The sequence below is a fragment of the Ananas comosus genome, linkage group 1, assembly GCF_001540865.1.
Source record: "Ananas comosus cultivar F153 linkage group 1, ASM154086v1, whole genome shotgun sequence".
NCBI classification, from domain to species: domain Eukaryota; kingdom Viridiplantae; phylum Streptophyta; class Magnoliopsida; order Poales; family Bromeliaceae; genus Ananas; species Ananas comosus.
In genome coordinates this window covers 17,299,113-17,316,608 of record NC_033621.1, presented here as the reverse complement: position 1 = coordinate 17,316,608, position 17,496 = coordinate 17,299,113, and the positions used below count along the sequence as shown (strand labels likewise).

General features: G+C 39.3%; 1 protein-coding gene across 1 annotated transcript in view; it reads left to right on the top strand.

The window, feature by feature from the left end:
* Nucleotides 2,369–17,496, top strand: part of LOC109719734 (GABA transporter 1) — a 26,881-nt gene continuing 11,753 nt past the window's right edge. The window contains exons 1-2 of the mRNA XM_020246572.1: nucleotides 2,369–2,600; nucleotides 9,630–9,860. Of these exons, the coding sequence (XP_020102161.1) occupies nucleotides 2,369–2,600; nucleotides 9,630–9,860 (463 nt within the window). The remainder of the gene's footprint in view (nucleotides 2,601–9,629; nucleotides 9,861–17,496) is intronic.

Genomic DNA, 17,496 nt, shown 5'->3' with positions numbered 1-17,496 from the left:
TGAACAGTCTAAAGATTGCGCGGATTCATAGGAGGTTAAGAGGAGGTTCGATGTCCGTGGAGTCTGGTAATCACCTTGTAATCTTATTCGCTTATATGAATTATTTTTTCGCGTGTGGCTATGGCTTTTTTCTCAAAGTGGTAGTTTCCTCACCGTAAATCTCGTGTGTACTATTTTTTTTTCGCATTTATTTTGTATCGTATTGAGAGATTGTGTTTTTGGGTCTTATACACCTATTTATCCCTCTATGTGTTTTATGTATTTTAGATAGGACTTCTCTAGATGTTCCGTTAACCTACATAATTGTACAAAAAATCTCGAGAAAAGCCATTTAAAAATGTTTCTCTACATGCATAAACTATATTTTGGAAAAACTATCTACGACGGTAGAAAGCACCCAATAGAAATTGTAGTCCAAATACACACAATGTGTTTTTAAATTCGAACAAGAATGTATCGAAACACACGAGTACCCAAACACATAAATTACATCATTCAAAAATACGCAGGCATATAGACTAATCACTGAACACAATGTATCAGTCTACTAATCAGGTGTAGGCGGTAAACTATATCTCACATGTATGTCAACTGCCTAAGTAATGATACAGTCAAAACTTAACGTACATAGATCGAGACCTCTAAACCACCCACTGTTTCGGCCTCACGTTCGTCGCTTGACCAATTCCACCTGCCGATCATATGTGGAGAAATGGAGGGTGAGATAACTAAGCGAGGGTCTCCTGGTACCGCATAGCCGACGAAGGCAAGTCGTACTTGCCGGTAACCAGGTATACGTAAAGAAAAGGCCTACAGTAACGAATGTAGTGTAAAGAACATAAACTGTTAATAAGCAGCACACAACCGCTGACGTACCTTATGCGTCAACCTTGGACGAAAGTCGAATCGTAACCCAATCTATACCGCCTGTGTCGTCTAAGGACCTCAAGGCAAGCCACAAAACATTTTGTTTAGGTATATAATCTAGCATAACTTCTGGGTTACTGGTTGCACTCAACCGACTTTTCGGAAAAGAACACACCTAGTGTGTGTGAATCAGAACCCGGTTCGAGAAATGCTATCTGAGTGTTGGTATCGATGCAAATATGATGCAATAGCAACCATCGAGTGAATGACTGACAATCTTCGCCCCTCCGGCACACCAGACCAATACGTCATTCGAACTACAAGAAACTAAACGAGTACGACCACTCATAGTCACTAGGATGGAACAATACTCGACATCTCTCATTTCATATGAGCAATATAGCAACCATTCAGGTAACTACTGGTAAGAGATGTCTATTTCACAGGGGTATACAAGGCACCGACCATTCAGCGTCACTAGAAAGTGTATCCATCAATGTCACTGACCGCTCTACTCTAAAAGTCATTAATGCAAAGATGAATGCACTAAGTTAGAGCAGAGTCAAAATTTTGGTTGGAAACGCTTGTAGTGCTGGATAGACAACGTATATTAAAGCAATAAAGGAAGAGATGAATGGAACATGCACCAACGTGACACATTGAAAAAAAAAAAACCGGACTTCGGATCAAAATAACCACATGTGTTACTCGCCGCAGCTAGTTCCTGCCGAGAACAGGGACGTCGACTGGACCTAATGATAGGTCCACCGAGTCAGGATCTAATCCATGTGACTCAAACACAACGCTCACAAACCCAAAACTACCCGCCGAATCGATTTCCCACAATCGATTCCCGAAACTCGTCGGGATTTGTCTCGAAAAGCATTAGGATGCCCCAGGACGCGACGAAACGTCCCAAAACGCACTGATTCACACCAAGATTTCACCCACTGTCCTAAAAACACACTCATTCTGGTGTCGAACAGCAAACACAAGTTGCTATCAATACGGTTTCACTGGATAACTCTTCCACTTTGGGTTCAAAAATGTCCAATAATTGCACCGAAGGTTCGCGCGTCACGGTTCCTCTAAAACACATGAGAGGACCATGGCGGCTTGCCAACAAGGTTAGGTGATGATTCTGGGGTAATCACATATCTGAAAACCCATCATGACACGAATCTGCATTTCTACCGGCGATATATCGTCGAAAAATGCATTGAATCCTATTTTGTTCGCACAAGGAATCGAAACTTGGACAACAAGTCAGAGGGTCATGAACAGTGACCCACACACTGCCCGAGGCAGGCCACAAAGTTCAATTTGCAAATTTGCCCCTAATAAAGTTGTTAATCGCAACTTTATATACATAAAGGAGGAGTTTACGGCTGTTACAACAATATCGTGCACTCTCCAGGATGAACCGAGTAGGTCCAGCGGATTGGTCTCGACGTGCTGGACACCGTGCTCACTATCACAAGCACCAACGACAGTCGAGAGCATGCCGGAGCTTCACAAAGTCGGCCAACAAACGCATACCGTGGGCAATGATGACTACGCCAGCGAAACGAGCCTCTCCGACAGGATCCGAGGCCTAGCATGTGATCACGAGGGTGTAGGGATTGCTGTTCTCCCTTTTGAAGGTTCGGGGAGGCTGTGTCGCCGAGAAAGCACAAAAGGGCAAGAAGCCCTAGGTCCAGGTGCCGGAAGCACCCTGGCTCCTGCCGCGCCGCGTAAGTCGGCGACACGGTGCCGGCAGGTTGGGTGCGAAGAAGTGCAGGGGAGCCTCGTGCTCCCTCTCAGCCGACAGCGGGAAAGCGACCCAGGTGGCGACATTTCAGAATGTGGCCCACACGGCTAGGCTCGGCGGGGTTGGCACAGTGTTGGCAGCAGAGCGACGGGAGGTAAGGGTGGCGGTCGGTCGATCCTCTAAGGCCAGAGGAGGTAGCGGTGAGGGTCCCGTTGTGCGGCGGCGGCAGGAAGAAACGATCAGCCTCTCCTCTGCCAAGGTTGCCCAAGAAGGAGCCCGACAGCTGCGTGACCTCGGCGAAGGCTTGTGGTCATGGGAATGGGCCGCAGCGGTCTGGCGTCACGGGGAGAGGTCCGACGGCGGTCATTATGGAAAACCTTTACTCGATCTATTTTAGAATCACCTAGGATCTCAAATACATTAATTGTAAAGAGATTTAATCCAACCGTTACTTAAATCATGAAATCTCACCTTGTTCTCCAGCTTGATCCACCATTAGAGAGCTTGCTTCACCATCAAGCTTCTTCTCAAACTTAATCTCGTCCAACACCTGCCTCTTTAATGGAGAAATTGTAGAGAGAGAGAGAGCTTAGGGAGAGGGTTTGAGAGAAGAGAGAGAAGCCCCATTTTGTGGGTGCGTGTGTGTGGAGAGAATGGGATGAAGTTGGCTGTGAAGGGAGAGGAAGATTAAGTTGCAAAATTCTCAAGAGCCCCTACACCATTGAAATTTCAGTTTAATCCAGTTCATATGATACTTTTCGCCGGAACCCTTCTGAATGTCCGTTTGCTTTCAAATTTGACTAGTCAGGCTCGATTAAAATCAAATTAGAAGAAAGCGATATTAATTTTTCAATTTTGAACCATTAGGTCACCGAAAGCTCTACCGACTAAAATCTTTAATAGATATGCAGTATAGAACTCCTTTTCACTGCTCGGGTGTTGGATTGACATGAAACTTTAAATCTGCCATCAAAAAAGAATAATTCTGACATATATTACAATTTTCATAATTTTCTCGACACTGTGAATTTTCTGCTAAAAAAATAAGGACTGATCTTACAGAAATTCTAACTCTCCTGTTTTCATTCCAAACTTCACCATGAATCATTTCTAAATTGCTTTACTTCTCAAGTCCAATAAAAATAGGTATCTCACACCTATTTTTATTTACACTTGCTTTTATATTTAAAATCGATGTACTACATATGCTTTGGCCGTTCTCCCCACGTCTTCGGCATGCCTAAAACTACTTTCCTTCCAGGCGTGCTTCCTTTTAAGCACATGTGTACCACGTGTGGCTTTACATAGTAGTCTTTTGTTATGCCCATGTGGCTCAACCTTGTTCTTCCACATGAAATCATTTTTTGTGGTGCCAACAGATATCCAGAAAATCAAATTCAATTAGCATTGTTGGTATCTCATTATTAAGAACGATAGCCAAACAATTTGAAGAGAATATGAGAGGGTATCTTTAAGGTAACAAAATGCTCTCTCTAGAGCAATCCGATGAGTCATACTTGGATTACTAGTATATTTACTCAATCTCAATATGGATAGGTCATATCAGGTTAGTCCTGTTGTTAGGTAATTAGAGAATCATATATTTGGCATATCTCCCTGATTCACAGCATTACCAGTGTTCTTTACAACATAGAGAATGTGTGATTGTTGGAGATGGAAAAACGTCAATTTGTTGGGATTAGAACAGTCAAGCTAAAGTTAACTTCTAAAAAGACTGATTCTTTACGATGTTCCAGTATGCCTCCGAGATCCAACGGAACATGATCAGTAGATTTTTATTAGAATAATTAGGTTTTACATTCTCTAAGGGAAAATAGTAATCTGTCAGGGAATATTTATGGAAAATGTTTTGTATCTGAGAGATTGTTTAAATGAATATATTTTCTTTTTGCCGATAAATAAAAATTCTTCTTTACTCCAATTAAGTACTATTGTTTGTAATACTGAGTCTTATGATGTATGGCATGGTAGATTAGGATATGTGAACCTTAGATCTATTCAAGAATTTATCATCTTAACCTTAAACCAAGATCAAATTGATCTCAAATCCCAAATGTAAGATTTGTATGCCAGCTAAGCAGCTAGAAAATCTTTTAAATCTTTTTCTTATAGAGATAATCAGAGTTTTGAATTTCACTTGCAAGTTGATTTATTTATTTTATCATAAATTAGTTAGACAATTAATCTCAATCAGATTTTTAGTGCGATTTATTTCACAAATCTAAGGTCGTATTCTCATCCATTGTGTGGATTAACAAGAACACTGCCAATGACGATTAGACACTTCCTCTTACTGCACGAATGTGGAAGAGATACAAGGAGACTCTTTCAACACCTGATCATGACGAGAAAAAGATCAAGCGAAGCAGATGAAAATAGTTAAAAAATACTCTCAAAAATATCCTTTTAATTTAAAGCTCCTATCATGTGTACAATCACATGAAACGGAGAGCTCAATAAGTACATATATATATATATATATATATATATTATATATATATAGAGAAGATAGAGAGAAGAGAGAGAGAGGAGAGAGAGAGAGAGAGAGAGGCTAGGCTACTATACTAACTATAGTACGAGCTCCGTACTATAGTGTTGTTTTCGATCTTAGGGCGTTCAAATCAATGATCCACACCGTTAAAAACTGATATAGGGTATTAAAGTTTCTAGAAATAAAATTTTATTTTTTCACATAGTTTATTATGATCAACTATTTTTAAATTGTCAATTTTCAATGCTATTATGACGAGTTTGGAGGTTAACGGTGTATGAAGAATCTAATTTCTTCAAATTTTGATAGAAAATTTTTTAAACTATATACGATTAAGGTTAACATTCTTGATCTTGAATTTAAAAGTCCTATGTCTCAAATTTTAAAGATTATTCCAATTTCTACCGTCCATTTTGATCTAATTTATTTACTAAGTAAACGATATCGAAAAAAACTAAAATTTTATCCTAAGAATATCTATACCAATAGATCTATTTAGACGGTTGTTGGATCGTTGATTTGAACTGCCCTAAGATCGAAAACAAACACATATAATACGAAGCTCTGGTACTATAGATTATAAGTAGCCCTATATCTATATTTATAAGTGATACGCACGGAAGCAGGAGTCTTCGTGCTGTCCAGCGTTTTCGATTGTTGCGACTTGTCGGAATCGCCATATCTTAAACTTATCTAGGAGTTATGTTGGAGTACTAGAAAATAATAATCTTATTTAACGATATCATTGCTAGTAATCGAATGGCTCAAAATCACTAAATTTCATGGCCGTCAGTGAGCCGTTGCAAGTTAACAGGTTGTAGAAAATCCAATCCACGTGGAATTTTGATAAGAAAATTCTTATACTATTAAAACAAGATCAATATCTTTGATAAAATTTTAATGTCATATTATTACATTTTGTAACAGATTTATTTTCAGCTGTTTATTTGAGCTCCCTTCGATTCATAGGGCAAATGATAATCGTAAAATCACATAAATTTATTTTCTAGCGTACTTCAAATACTCATAATCAAGTCTTACGAGCCGATCGACGATTCCGAAGTTCGCAACATCGGAAAACGACTGGAGCCACGTGAAGCTCCATGCTTCCGATAAGCATATGTAGCTCTCGGCTCATATAATATATTATATATATATTATATATAATATATATTAACTTACTACGTTGCTTCCAATTGTTACTACAGGGAATGGGTCGGCTTAAAGCAGCACAAGCATACGCGAGTGGCTGCGCACGAGCGAATCTAACTCGTGCGCACGGCAGCGCACAGCCATAACATCTAGGCCTGGCAAACGAGCGAAGCCGCTCGCGTTCGACTCGTGTTCGGCTCGATATTCGACTCGTTCGATGCTCGCTCGAAATTAAATGAGCCGAGCATTGACAAAATAAATAGGTCGAAATTCATTTCTAAGCCGGCCTTGAGTATTACCTGGCTCGTTCGAATTAGGCTCGAAAAGCTTCGAAAGTCGGAAGTTATAAATATATATATAGATTTATATATGTTATTATATATACTATAGAGTCCGCTACTTAATGCTAATTAATAGGCAGAAGCACTTGTGCTACCAAGTTCAGCCGTTAGATCCTACCCTTTGGTCATTTCACCGTTTAGATCATTTATTCAACAACCACCACTCAACCTTAGGGGGGCCCACATCATCCTAACCAGACATTCTCTTAATCAATGGCCAAAATCTTGGTAGCACCAATGCCATGTGCTATATATTAGCATATAGCCTAGTTCTATATACTGATATATATATAATATATATATATAATTAGAGAGAGCCCGAATGTGCACCTGTAGCGAGAGCGCAGAGTCTACGAGCATGAGTTCATGACTGATACATTACCAAATCCCCGCCGAAGCTTGCGTGGCACAACGACCATCCTTAACGATCCACGGGTCCGAGCGAAGAACGAGAGACTCAGCAGCTAATATATATCACGCTTCGGCTCCGCGAGGAGGAACACTCTCTAATCTAGTACTCGATTACCCTCAAGCCTTCTCTGAGAGAGACGAGGACGACGAGAGAGACGGCTTGTTGAGCAGAGAGAGAGAAGTTGAGCTGGATGCTATAAGTAGCAAACGGGCTCCTTGCCACCCATTTGTTTTCGATGATGGAGCCCTCAAATCGACGATCGGCACTGTTGAACATGATCATAATCACTGAATACTCTAGAAATAAATTTCAAGATACTTTTCGATATCCTTGACACTAATGACGCAAGGTTTCAAAATTTGTAATTTTAATCGCTCGAGTCTGATGTGTTTTACTCGTTAACTGTGTAAAATATACCAATCAATTTGAATTTTGGTTAGAAAATTCTTTAAATATTTAGAACAAGATCTACACTCTCGATCTGATTACAAAATTCTATCATCACTTTTAGAGGATATCATTTTCAGCGTTCATTTTTACGCCACTTGATGAACGAGAGAACAATATCGGAAAACATGAAATTTTGATTCTAGATACTTCAAGTGGTATAGATCATTTTCAACGTACCAATCGTCGATTTGGAGGCTCCATCATCGAAACAAATTGGGTGGCAACGGAGCCGTTGCTACACGATAGATATTCCAGCTCAACTCTATATATATATATAATATATTTAATTATTATAGGCTTTATTTAATTTGGCGCCATTATTGTTGGCCCATAAAATAAACCACCAAGTACAACCGTGCAATTGAGCCCAACTCTACATTTACTACACACTCTCTCTTTCAGACTTTTACTATTGCACATAACCCTAAAAACATAATAACATTCAAATTCCCAAATCCCAATTTTTTTCCCTCTCTCTCTCTCTCTCTGTACCCTCACCTGATCACGGCAGTCACCCTAGCTCACATTTCTTACAATTATTTTGTATTTTGAACTATTGAACATGTTGCATCAAATTATAGGTAATGTTTTATAAAAATTAAACTATTGATTATATAATGTTGACAATTTCAATCAGCTCGTTTAGAGCTCGAGCTCGGCTCGACTCGAAATTAGGCTCGCTCGAGCTCGGCTCGAATTAATTTCAAGCCGAGCTTGAGCCTAGATTTAGGCTCGAAATTAATTTCAAGCCGAATTTGAGCTGACATAAGCTCGCTCGAGCTCGGCTCGTTTCCACCCCTAATAACATCCGCACTGAAAACTTACTTAAACTAATTAATCACATAATTAAAACAATAATAAATAAAATACATTAATTAAATTTAATAATAATAAGAATTATAGTATTTTGAATTTTTCATCAACAACATACCTTCAAACATACTTTTCTCTTGTCTTTTATTTGCATCATACGGATAATTGTTTTTGCAAATCTTTCAAAAATAGTCATATTCCTTTGATCCTCTTCTTTTTTCCCTCGTAATACCATGGAATAGATCTGATCTCGTACTTCTAGCAGCGCTAGTAGTACAGAGCTGCTGCTCTGTATTTGAAAACCTGATTTGGTCAGTTGATTTAATGAACCGCCAAATATCAAAGATAACATATTTTATTCACTGCTAGACCCACATTTAGTAACATCTCTTTTAATTAATTGAAAACCTAATTAAATCATTTGAATCTTTCGTTTTGTACATCTGTCATTAGATTTAAATTCTATTGAGTTTGATAATCTATCTGATAAATCATTGATTGAACTGTCTAGCACTGAAGAGGTTTGGATTATGCTTAGGTTTTGTGTAATTTTGAATTGCACTTGGGTTACGCTTAGGTTTTGTGTAATTCGGGTCTTTGGTCGTTTGAGTTTTCGACCTTCTGAGTTTTGGGTAATCTACATTTTATATAATCCAAGTTTCATGTTGTTCGACTTTCTAGTTACTTGAGTTTCGAATATTTTGGGTTTTGCGCTCTGTTCGAGGGGTTATAGGTTGATTTTTGTGTGGTCACGTGCGTCATTAATTTTTTGTGTTAGTGACGGTTGGTTCAGCTATTTAGGTTTGGGCGGGTCGGACCTGGTCAGTTCTGCTCACCTATTTATATGAGATAAGTTTCACCCAAGGATATATTACACCCAAGTCTAATCAGTGTGAGTAACTCATTGTGATTACAGAAAAGACCTCGTGAATCCGCGGGATTCTTTTGTATAATTTCGTATTATATCTTACACAATTGGAAAAGGTCGATGAGATTCCCTAGCATTGAAGTTTTTTTTTTTGGTAACTAATTAATTTTTCCTTCAAAGCAACAAATGAAAGATGCATGATACCTTCCTGGGTCAAATACGCAGCAATCTTGAAAAAATTATTAACAGACAAAATCCAACAATTTATATTTATAAAAAGGAACAAATGAAATCTGGATAGCGCGGACAAATTAAAGAAGTAATAAATGACCTATCTATCAGTGTTTTGAAATATTTAATTTTTTTTGTTATATATAAATAAGATAAATATAAGTTATTAGAAAGAATGTGCGTTGTTTTAAAATCTTATATGCAATAATAGTAGATAAAAACATGTGTTGCAGGTTCGTGGTTGCACTGTGGGTACCACCTAACAACGTCGATCGTGGCACCTGCTCTACTTAGCCTGCCCTTCGCATTCGCATCATTAGGTTGGGGGGCGGGTGTCGCGTGTCTCGTCATCGGCGCCCTGGTCACCTTTTACTCCTATAACCTGCTCTCCGTGGTCCTCGAGCACCATGCCCAGCGCGGCCGCCGCCTACTCCGATTCAGAGACATGGCTGACGACATCATCGGTAAGTACTGACTTGATCGTACGACCTTGATAAACTCTTAATGCCTACCAATTACTCGGTACTTCTGTACTATTCCATGCGCTCGACGCTCCCAACCAAGGAACCATGCAACCTTCTATTTTATCCTACTTATGACAGAGATTCCCATCCATGCATCAACTATTAACAAACTCTCTTAGGCTAGCTTGTATGGTATTGCATTTATTTTTTATTGTTTAAAATAAAAATTTTATGTATCAAAGTATGTAGGAATAGATAATGAATGAATTGTCGGCAATTCTTTTACTCAAAGTATTTTCTTGGAAATAAAAAAAAATTTGAAAACATTTTTTTTTACTTCCAATATTTTTTTTAAAAATAAGCTATTAACTATCTGCTTCATGAGCTGAATAATCTTCGAATTAGTTGACCGAGTCAAACGTTGACTAAGCCAAAATTCCATTATCCTTATAGTTTGGCTCAAGAAGTGCCGATAAACTGTTTCTTTAAATCGGGTAATAGGTTAAGGAGTGATCTACTCAACCGAGTTCTCATTCAAAATGTGTAAGGAAAATTTTAAAATAATATATTTTGTTTATTGTTTTTAGTGAATGGATGTGATTCTTCGTGAAAGGATGCAATCCTTAGTGAATGGATGCAACTCTTAGTGAATGGATGCAACCCTTAGTGAGTGGATGCAACTCTAATCAAAGGGTATGACTCTTAGAGTGAAAGGATGTGACTTTTAGTGAAAGAATATGATATGAAAAGACACATCTTTATAGTGTGTCTCTTCGTACATATGCCCGTTGGAATCAATGGTTATATTCATTGAACTTGATTCATATAACTATTTGGTAGTTATGATCAAATGAAAAGTCACAATCGAAAGGTCACTTCACGAAACACCCTTTCGTGAATAGTTACTTCATGAAGCACCCGTTCGTGGCCTATATAAGTCCATAGCATTGGTTGCAGAAGGAGACAGACAGAAAACAGTTGAAGAGTTGAAGTCTTCATTCATAATAATTCCATTCTTGTTTTATATTCTATTTCTTTTGACAACTTCATCGAGTGAGTGCTCAAAGGCTCGACTTCGTGTGTGCAAACGCAGTTGAGGTTTACGCTTCATTGTATCCTGGGAGGTTGTTTGTTGACCCGGTGCACACCAAATTGTTAGAACGGTGGGGACGGATTAAGCCTTAAGGAAAGTGGCATTGCTACACGCCTTGAAGCCTTTTTAATCTTTCTATTTCATACCTTTATCACAATCTGTTCTAACAAAATGCACGCGCTACTGAGATAAACTGTATGTGAAAACTCTATAAAAGTTAGCTGAAACAAGAGCCGAACAAAACAAGCTTTATTAATCACTTAAGTAAATTTTGAAACTTATAAGGAAAGAGCATGAGGGCTCAATTTACAAGTTTCTGTGTTAAGGGCTAAGGACCTCTATCGGAGGCAACTTTCTGCTATTTATATGACTATTTGTGCATTCAGTTGCCCTACATAGTTATCGAATAGTTAACATTTTTTGGAACATGTCCTAGCCACTTCTCTTCGGTTATGCAGTCACTGTCCCTATGCTTCCAATCAATCCCGCCCAAAATTTGTTGGGTTTGGGCTTACTCTTTTTCTGGCTTCTGAAGTACTATGTGTTACCTTCTAATTGACCACTTAAGCTTAGTTGATTACTAGCTAGCGCGGTAATTGTATACACTAATAATACACCCCCAGTAGTCTTTTGCACGAATGTTTGGATGGCGATTGTTTTATGGTTTTGATCGATTTCATGCTTTTGCACTAAATTGTCTTTTCACATTAATGCTACTACCATTATTAAGGGCTTTTTTTATGGCAAACTCTTCATCTCCTCTTCGATACTTCATTTAAACCTAAGCTCTTCTGGTCTTTCTATATGCCTCTTTCATCTTCTTCTCTCTCCTCGACACCTTTCGAGAAAATCATCTTTTATCCCAGATTAACCTTTTATTACTCGACGTTTTGTTTTTAAGAATCTTCTGATGCTCCGTTTTGCGTGAAAATCCTTAGAAAGATCCCGCTGGCCAAGATACACATGTTGGTGAATTCTTGGAGATCCGATGACAGACTCCATGGATCGAGCCTTTTCCTTTCTCCGGGAAACTCAAAGATTGCAGGGCCAAATTGCAGTTTTTGCAAAGTGCAAATTTGGAGCACTTTGAGAAGGGGTTATCATTTTATACGAAAAATCTCACAGCTTTGGCAAGCGGAAGGTTCCATGTGAAGGTAGAGCCGAAAGCGAAACGTGAATGAAATTCCACGAAATTTGGGGATTTGTATGTTACATGGCACTTGAAGTTGAGAGAGGGAATTTGATCGAAGGGACTTTTTTAGAGAATTTGTGGAATTCAGGGTTTTATTGCACATATTTTCGAGAGAAAGTGCTTTGGGGATATAGTTGCCGGCTGGTAAGTTGTGTAGAATTGAATAGTTGAGGGACTCGTATGCAGTTCTACATGATTTTGGCATATGTATAAAGAGAGAGAGTAGAGCTACTATGTTATCAGAAGTATAGAGGATCTGGTGCTTTCGACTTTTTGTCCCTTAGATCATTCCCTTTAATTATTTCTGACCTATGGATAAGTACTATTACCCTGTGGGGACTGCTCAACTCTAGGGGTACTACTCAACCCTAGGGGGGACTGCAATCATCTCAACCGTACAATTCTTGATCCAAGGGTCAAAAAATCGAAAGCATCAAATACTTTGTGCTTTCGATAGCATAGTAACTCTACACTATATATATATATATATATATATATATATATATATATATATATATATTGTCACGACCCGTCACTGCCAATTTAGACAGTTCGGATCCGAAATAGACCCGCCGAACGGACAGAGTTTCTCCTGTCCGTCCGAAGCGTAACAAAGTCTAGGCATATATATCTAAACAAGAGATATTAGCATTCAACATTTGCGAGAGGCATATCAAGACACAAGAGAAAGCAAGCTACTTACTAAAACATTTCCACATAGTGTATTTAACAACTTACATTTTTTAGCTTATTACAAAACCTCTCATTTAACATACAAACTAACAACTAACATATATATCACATTCTCTTTCCAAAAGGGTTTTTACATTCATTCTTTCCTTTTTGTACTCGATGGTAGTGAGCTAATGCTGGTGGTCCACTCTATTTAGGGCGCGATGCCCTTGCCGCGATCCTCGACACATGCGCTCGTACTAGGCTCTGCAAAACAGGGTGTGAGAGCTAAACAAAGTTCCCAGTAGGTTCGGCCGCCGACCCCACCGATTTTCCCACTAGGTCCAAGAAAGACATAGAAACAATAAAGAGGTCAACATGTCAAAGGAATAATAGATATAACAATAAGCCTACTCTGCTTATCTATATCTATATCATGCTCAAATGTGTAGCTATGCCTTTACTAATCATGTCAACAAGTATAAGTTTAAGTTCTACCATGTATGCAAACTATATATGAAATGTCTTGATCATGCCTTGTGCCAAATCCAATCGATTCGCCCGAAGGTCGAACCACTCGCACACACTGTCACGGGACCGTGACGTCTGACGGGAGAGGTCCCCCATTTTATTCGCAATAGTGATACAACTCCGAAGCTCACTGCTTGGGAGGCGTGACCATCCACAAGCTATAACAGACAACGCGAGTATGATCAAGTCCCCCCACTCGAGGACCGTTGGAATACCACATCCCTATCCATCTCAAGGCATGCCATGCTCAAGTCGGCCACATATGCAATGGTTTCCAATTCTCACAATATCATTGGTTCACATACTAGTTCCTCATGAATCTAGTCTATTCTCACATCATATCCACATGCATATGTCCACTAGCAACTCATACAACAGCCCCACTTCCTACGTAGAGCGTGAGAGCTACCACGGACATCTCTATGGAGACGACACGTGGAGCGGCAACGGTCGCAGCTACTATAAGGGCTGCTAGAGTGTGGCCCAAGGTTTTGGTAGTGACTGCTTGGGTGGCTGTGATGTGGGTGTCGCTCCACCAAGCATTGTGGGTATGGCTTTGATGCATACCCCCTTTTTCTATTTTTGCTTGTATCGGAGATTCACAGATAGTAAGGCTAATTCGGACAAGGGTGAACTTGGCTAGTTCGAGAAATACGACAAGCTTCAGTTCAGTAGTAAGATTGTCGACTTAAGGATCAGGGAATATAGATTGAGTTTATGGTAGAGCTTTTCAAGAGTCTCAGGCCGGACAATAGGTAAGTGCTAGTATACGAGCAGGTTCGGCGGACTCTTTAACTTTGTTCCCTTCGTGTTGCGGAACGAGCGGCACAAGGTTTGGCATATGTTGAACTGGTTGAGACCCAATTTTTATGTCAGGTCTCTATTGATGCACACATCGCATACGGCTGTCCCAACACCTAAGTTGGTGTGTAATGGGATAGCAGGTGTCTTTGTACGCTAATGGCATGTCGCAGGACACTCCAGGGAGTTGTTGGAGGTCTCGGAGCATTTGGTGTTGGTTAGGTGAGGTTCGCAGATCAGTTAAAGAAACCGTTCTGAGGCATTTGTTCATGCGGTTGGCGACCTAGTGTCGCGCATAGCTATTTGTTGTTGGGATCCGTCGGATTCCTAGGGCGTTGGCTCAAGGTTGGTATTGTTTTGGAAGTTAGCTTAGAAAGTTTCGATGGTGTTTTGGTGCACTTCGGAGCGGTATAGAGGTATCTGTTGGCTTGGTATATACGTCATGTCTCAAACTTGTCATTGGCGATGGATCTACGGGCATTTCACTTTTCTTTCGATAAGGACATTGGCTGCAAACAACATAGTGTCAAAAGTTTGAATGAAATATCCTATCCTACCAGGGAGTATCAGGATTGGATCAATATATTTTCTTACAAGACAATCTCTATAGACCATCTTGAGGAAAGGCTAGAGTGGTGGTCGTCTTGATCCACGTTGTGAGTCTTGGGTTATTCCCAGGTAGGTTATGCATAGTTGATCTATCATCACTATAGTTATTATCTGTTCCGATTTGGGTCTGGTTGCTTATCAACTCAGTAGTTATGCCTTACATAGCTAAAAGGTTTGATTTGTGGGGAAATCTCGATCGCATTACCAGAAAGTGTGAATCATGGTTGGCAAGTGGCCTAAGCCTGGTTGTTGGCTTAGAAGTCGTTGTACGTGTCAGCATACAAGGGTTACAACATGGCTTATCATGAATACCTTGGAGTGGAATGCTTTTCTAGTTACTTGATGACAAGTACGCTTGGATCTCATTGAGATCAGCATTTAGTGTTGCTGGGAACATCAATCGCTAGGGTTTGTTTGGGGACGACAACAACAGGGTCTCGTAGAGACAGATATTGGGCATGATTGGTGGTTATGATCATATGTTGCAATCAGCAACCCTATTCACCTAGTGACGGACATGCAAGAATTATATATCAAGCTGAACATACCCGAACGGGCAATTGAGCGGGCTAAATTATCGAGCTCAATTGGTAGTGCCAGCCTTGGATCTCTCGGCCTAGGCGGAAGATTAGGACTTGGATCTAAGGGTGTCGAATGCCGTAGGTGGGTTTTCGATGATAAAGGTTTGACTTTGGTAGTTTGTGATATTGATGGGTGGGAGGCTGTGGCCTCCGAGGCAAGTGTTGCTAACACAGGATTAAGGGCATTGATGACACGACACTACTAATCTTCTTGGTGCATTGGTGGATAAAAACTGTGTATCAACGGTTGATGGATAAGTTGCGACCTTAGTGCCTGGGCATAGGTGAAACTTAGTCACATTGGGCTTTGTCGGTTTGCTTTGTTTAGCCTAGGGCAACAACACAGATTCGCTCAAGGTGAGCTGGTTGACGAAGTTAGCTAGTTGGAGTGCGTCATACCGACCTCGAAAATATACTCTATGCTTGGGTGTTCGATTAGAATAATAGATGTATGCTTTCATGCATTTTGGTTCTTTGAAGTTCTTTCATGGGCATTGATGCTGGTGTGTGCATGATACCTTGGCTAGACCTGGTAGAGGGACTCATGGTTTTGTTTTGGGATAATAAGGCATAGACTTTCGACTTAATCGAGTCGGATAAAGATACATGGACCAGGTCGGTTGACCTAGAGTTTTATGTTGGTGAGCATTTAAGTTTCAGGGATAAAACTTTTGTAAGAAGGGATGATGTAAGGACGGAAATTTTTATGGTGTAATTTGATACTTTTCAGTAGTGTTTTCATAGCACTTTAATTTTGAATTTATTGATTTAAATTCAGGCAAAACGAGTTTTCACTATTCACTTAAATGAATAGTAACCTGCGTTTTATTTTGAGGCTCAGTTTGAGAATGGCTTCGGACATGAATCGGACACCGTTTCGGACGACCTAATAGGTTGTTTTAGATAATTCGGCTATGCCGGAGGTGATGGTATTGTCCAATTTTACGTTCGGCGCATGATTTTCAAAACAATATGCCTTTATCGCAAATTAGCCTTTTATTATTCGATGTTTTTGTTTGTTAGAATCTTTCGGTGCTTCCTTTTGCATGAAAATCCTTGGAAAGGTCCCACTAGCTAAGATACACGCGTTAGTGAATTCTTGGTATGAAACTCAAAGGTTGGAAAGCCAAATTGCAGTTTTTGCAAAGTGCAAATTAGAAGCACTTTGCGAACGGGTTATCATTTTATGTGAAAAATCTCATAGTTTTGGTGAGCAAAAGATTCCATGTGAAGGTAGAGCCGAAAGCGAATTTGTGGATGAAATTTCAAGAAATTCGGGGATTTGTATGTTACATGGCACTTACTTGAAGTTGAGAGAAGGAATTTGATCGGGGGGACTTTTTTGGACAAGTCGTGGAATTCAGTTTTTTATTGCCCAAATTTTCGAGAGATCGAAAGTGCTTGGGGGATATTGTTGCGGGTTGGTATGTTGTGTAAAAATTGAATACTTGAGGGACTTGTATGCAGTTCTACATGATTTTGGTATATGTATAAATATACACACAGGTGTGTATATATATATATATATATATATATATATATATATATATATATATATATATATATATATATATATACACCCCAGCTACTATACTATCAATAGTACCAAGCTCTTGGTACTATCGAGTTTTTTGCAGTTCTCTACCCTTTGATTATATTCCACCCGTTAGATTATAGTATTCAACTAACCACCTACTCAACCCTAAGGGACAACTATCGTCATAACCGCATATCCTTTCATCCAACGGCTAAAAACTCGATAATTATATATGAGTCCGGCGACTATACTATCGATAATATCAAGCTCTTGGTACTATTGAGTTTTCTACCGTTAGATCTACCCTTTGATCATTTCCACTCGTTAGATTGTACTATTAAACCAACCACCCACTCAACCCTAGGGGACCACTATCAATTTAATCGGGGAACACTATCATCCTAACTGCACATCTTTTCATCAAACGGCCGAAAATTCAATAGTACCAAGGGCTTGGTATATATATATATATATATATATATATATATATATATATATATATATATATATATATATATATATATATATATATATATATATATATATGTGAGTTGAGCTAGAATACTATCGGTAGTAAACGAGCCGTTTTACTACCGATTTGTTTTCGATGATAGAACTTC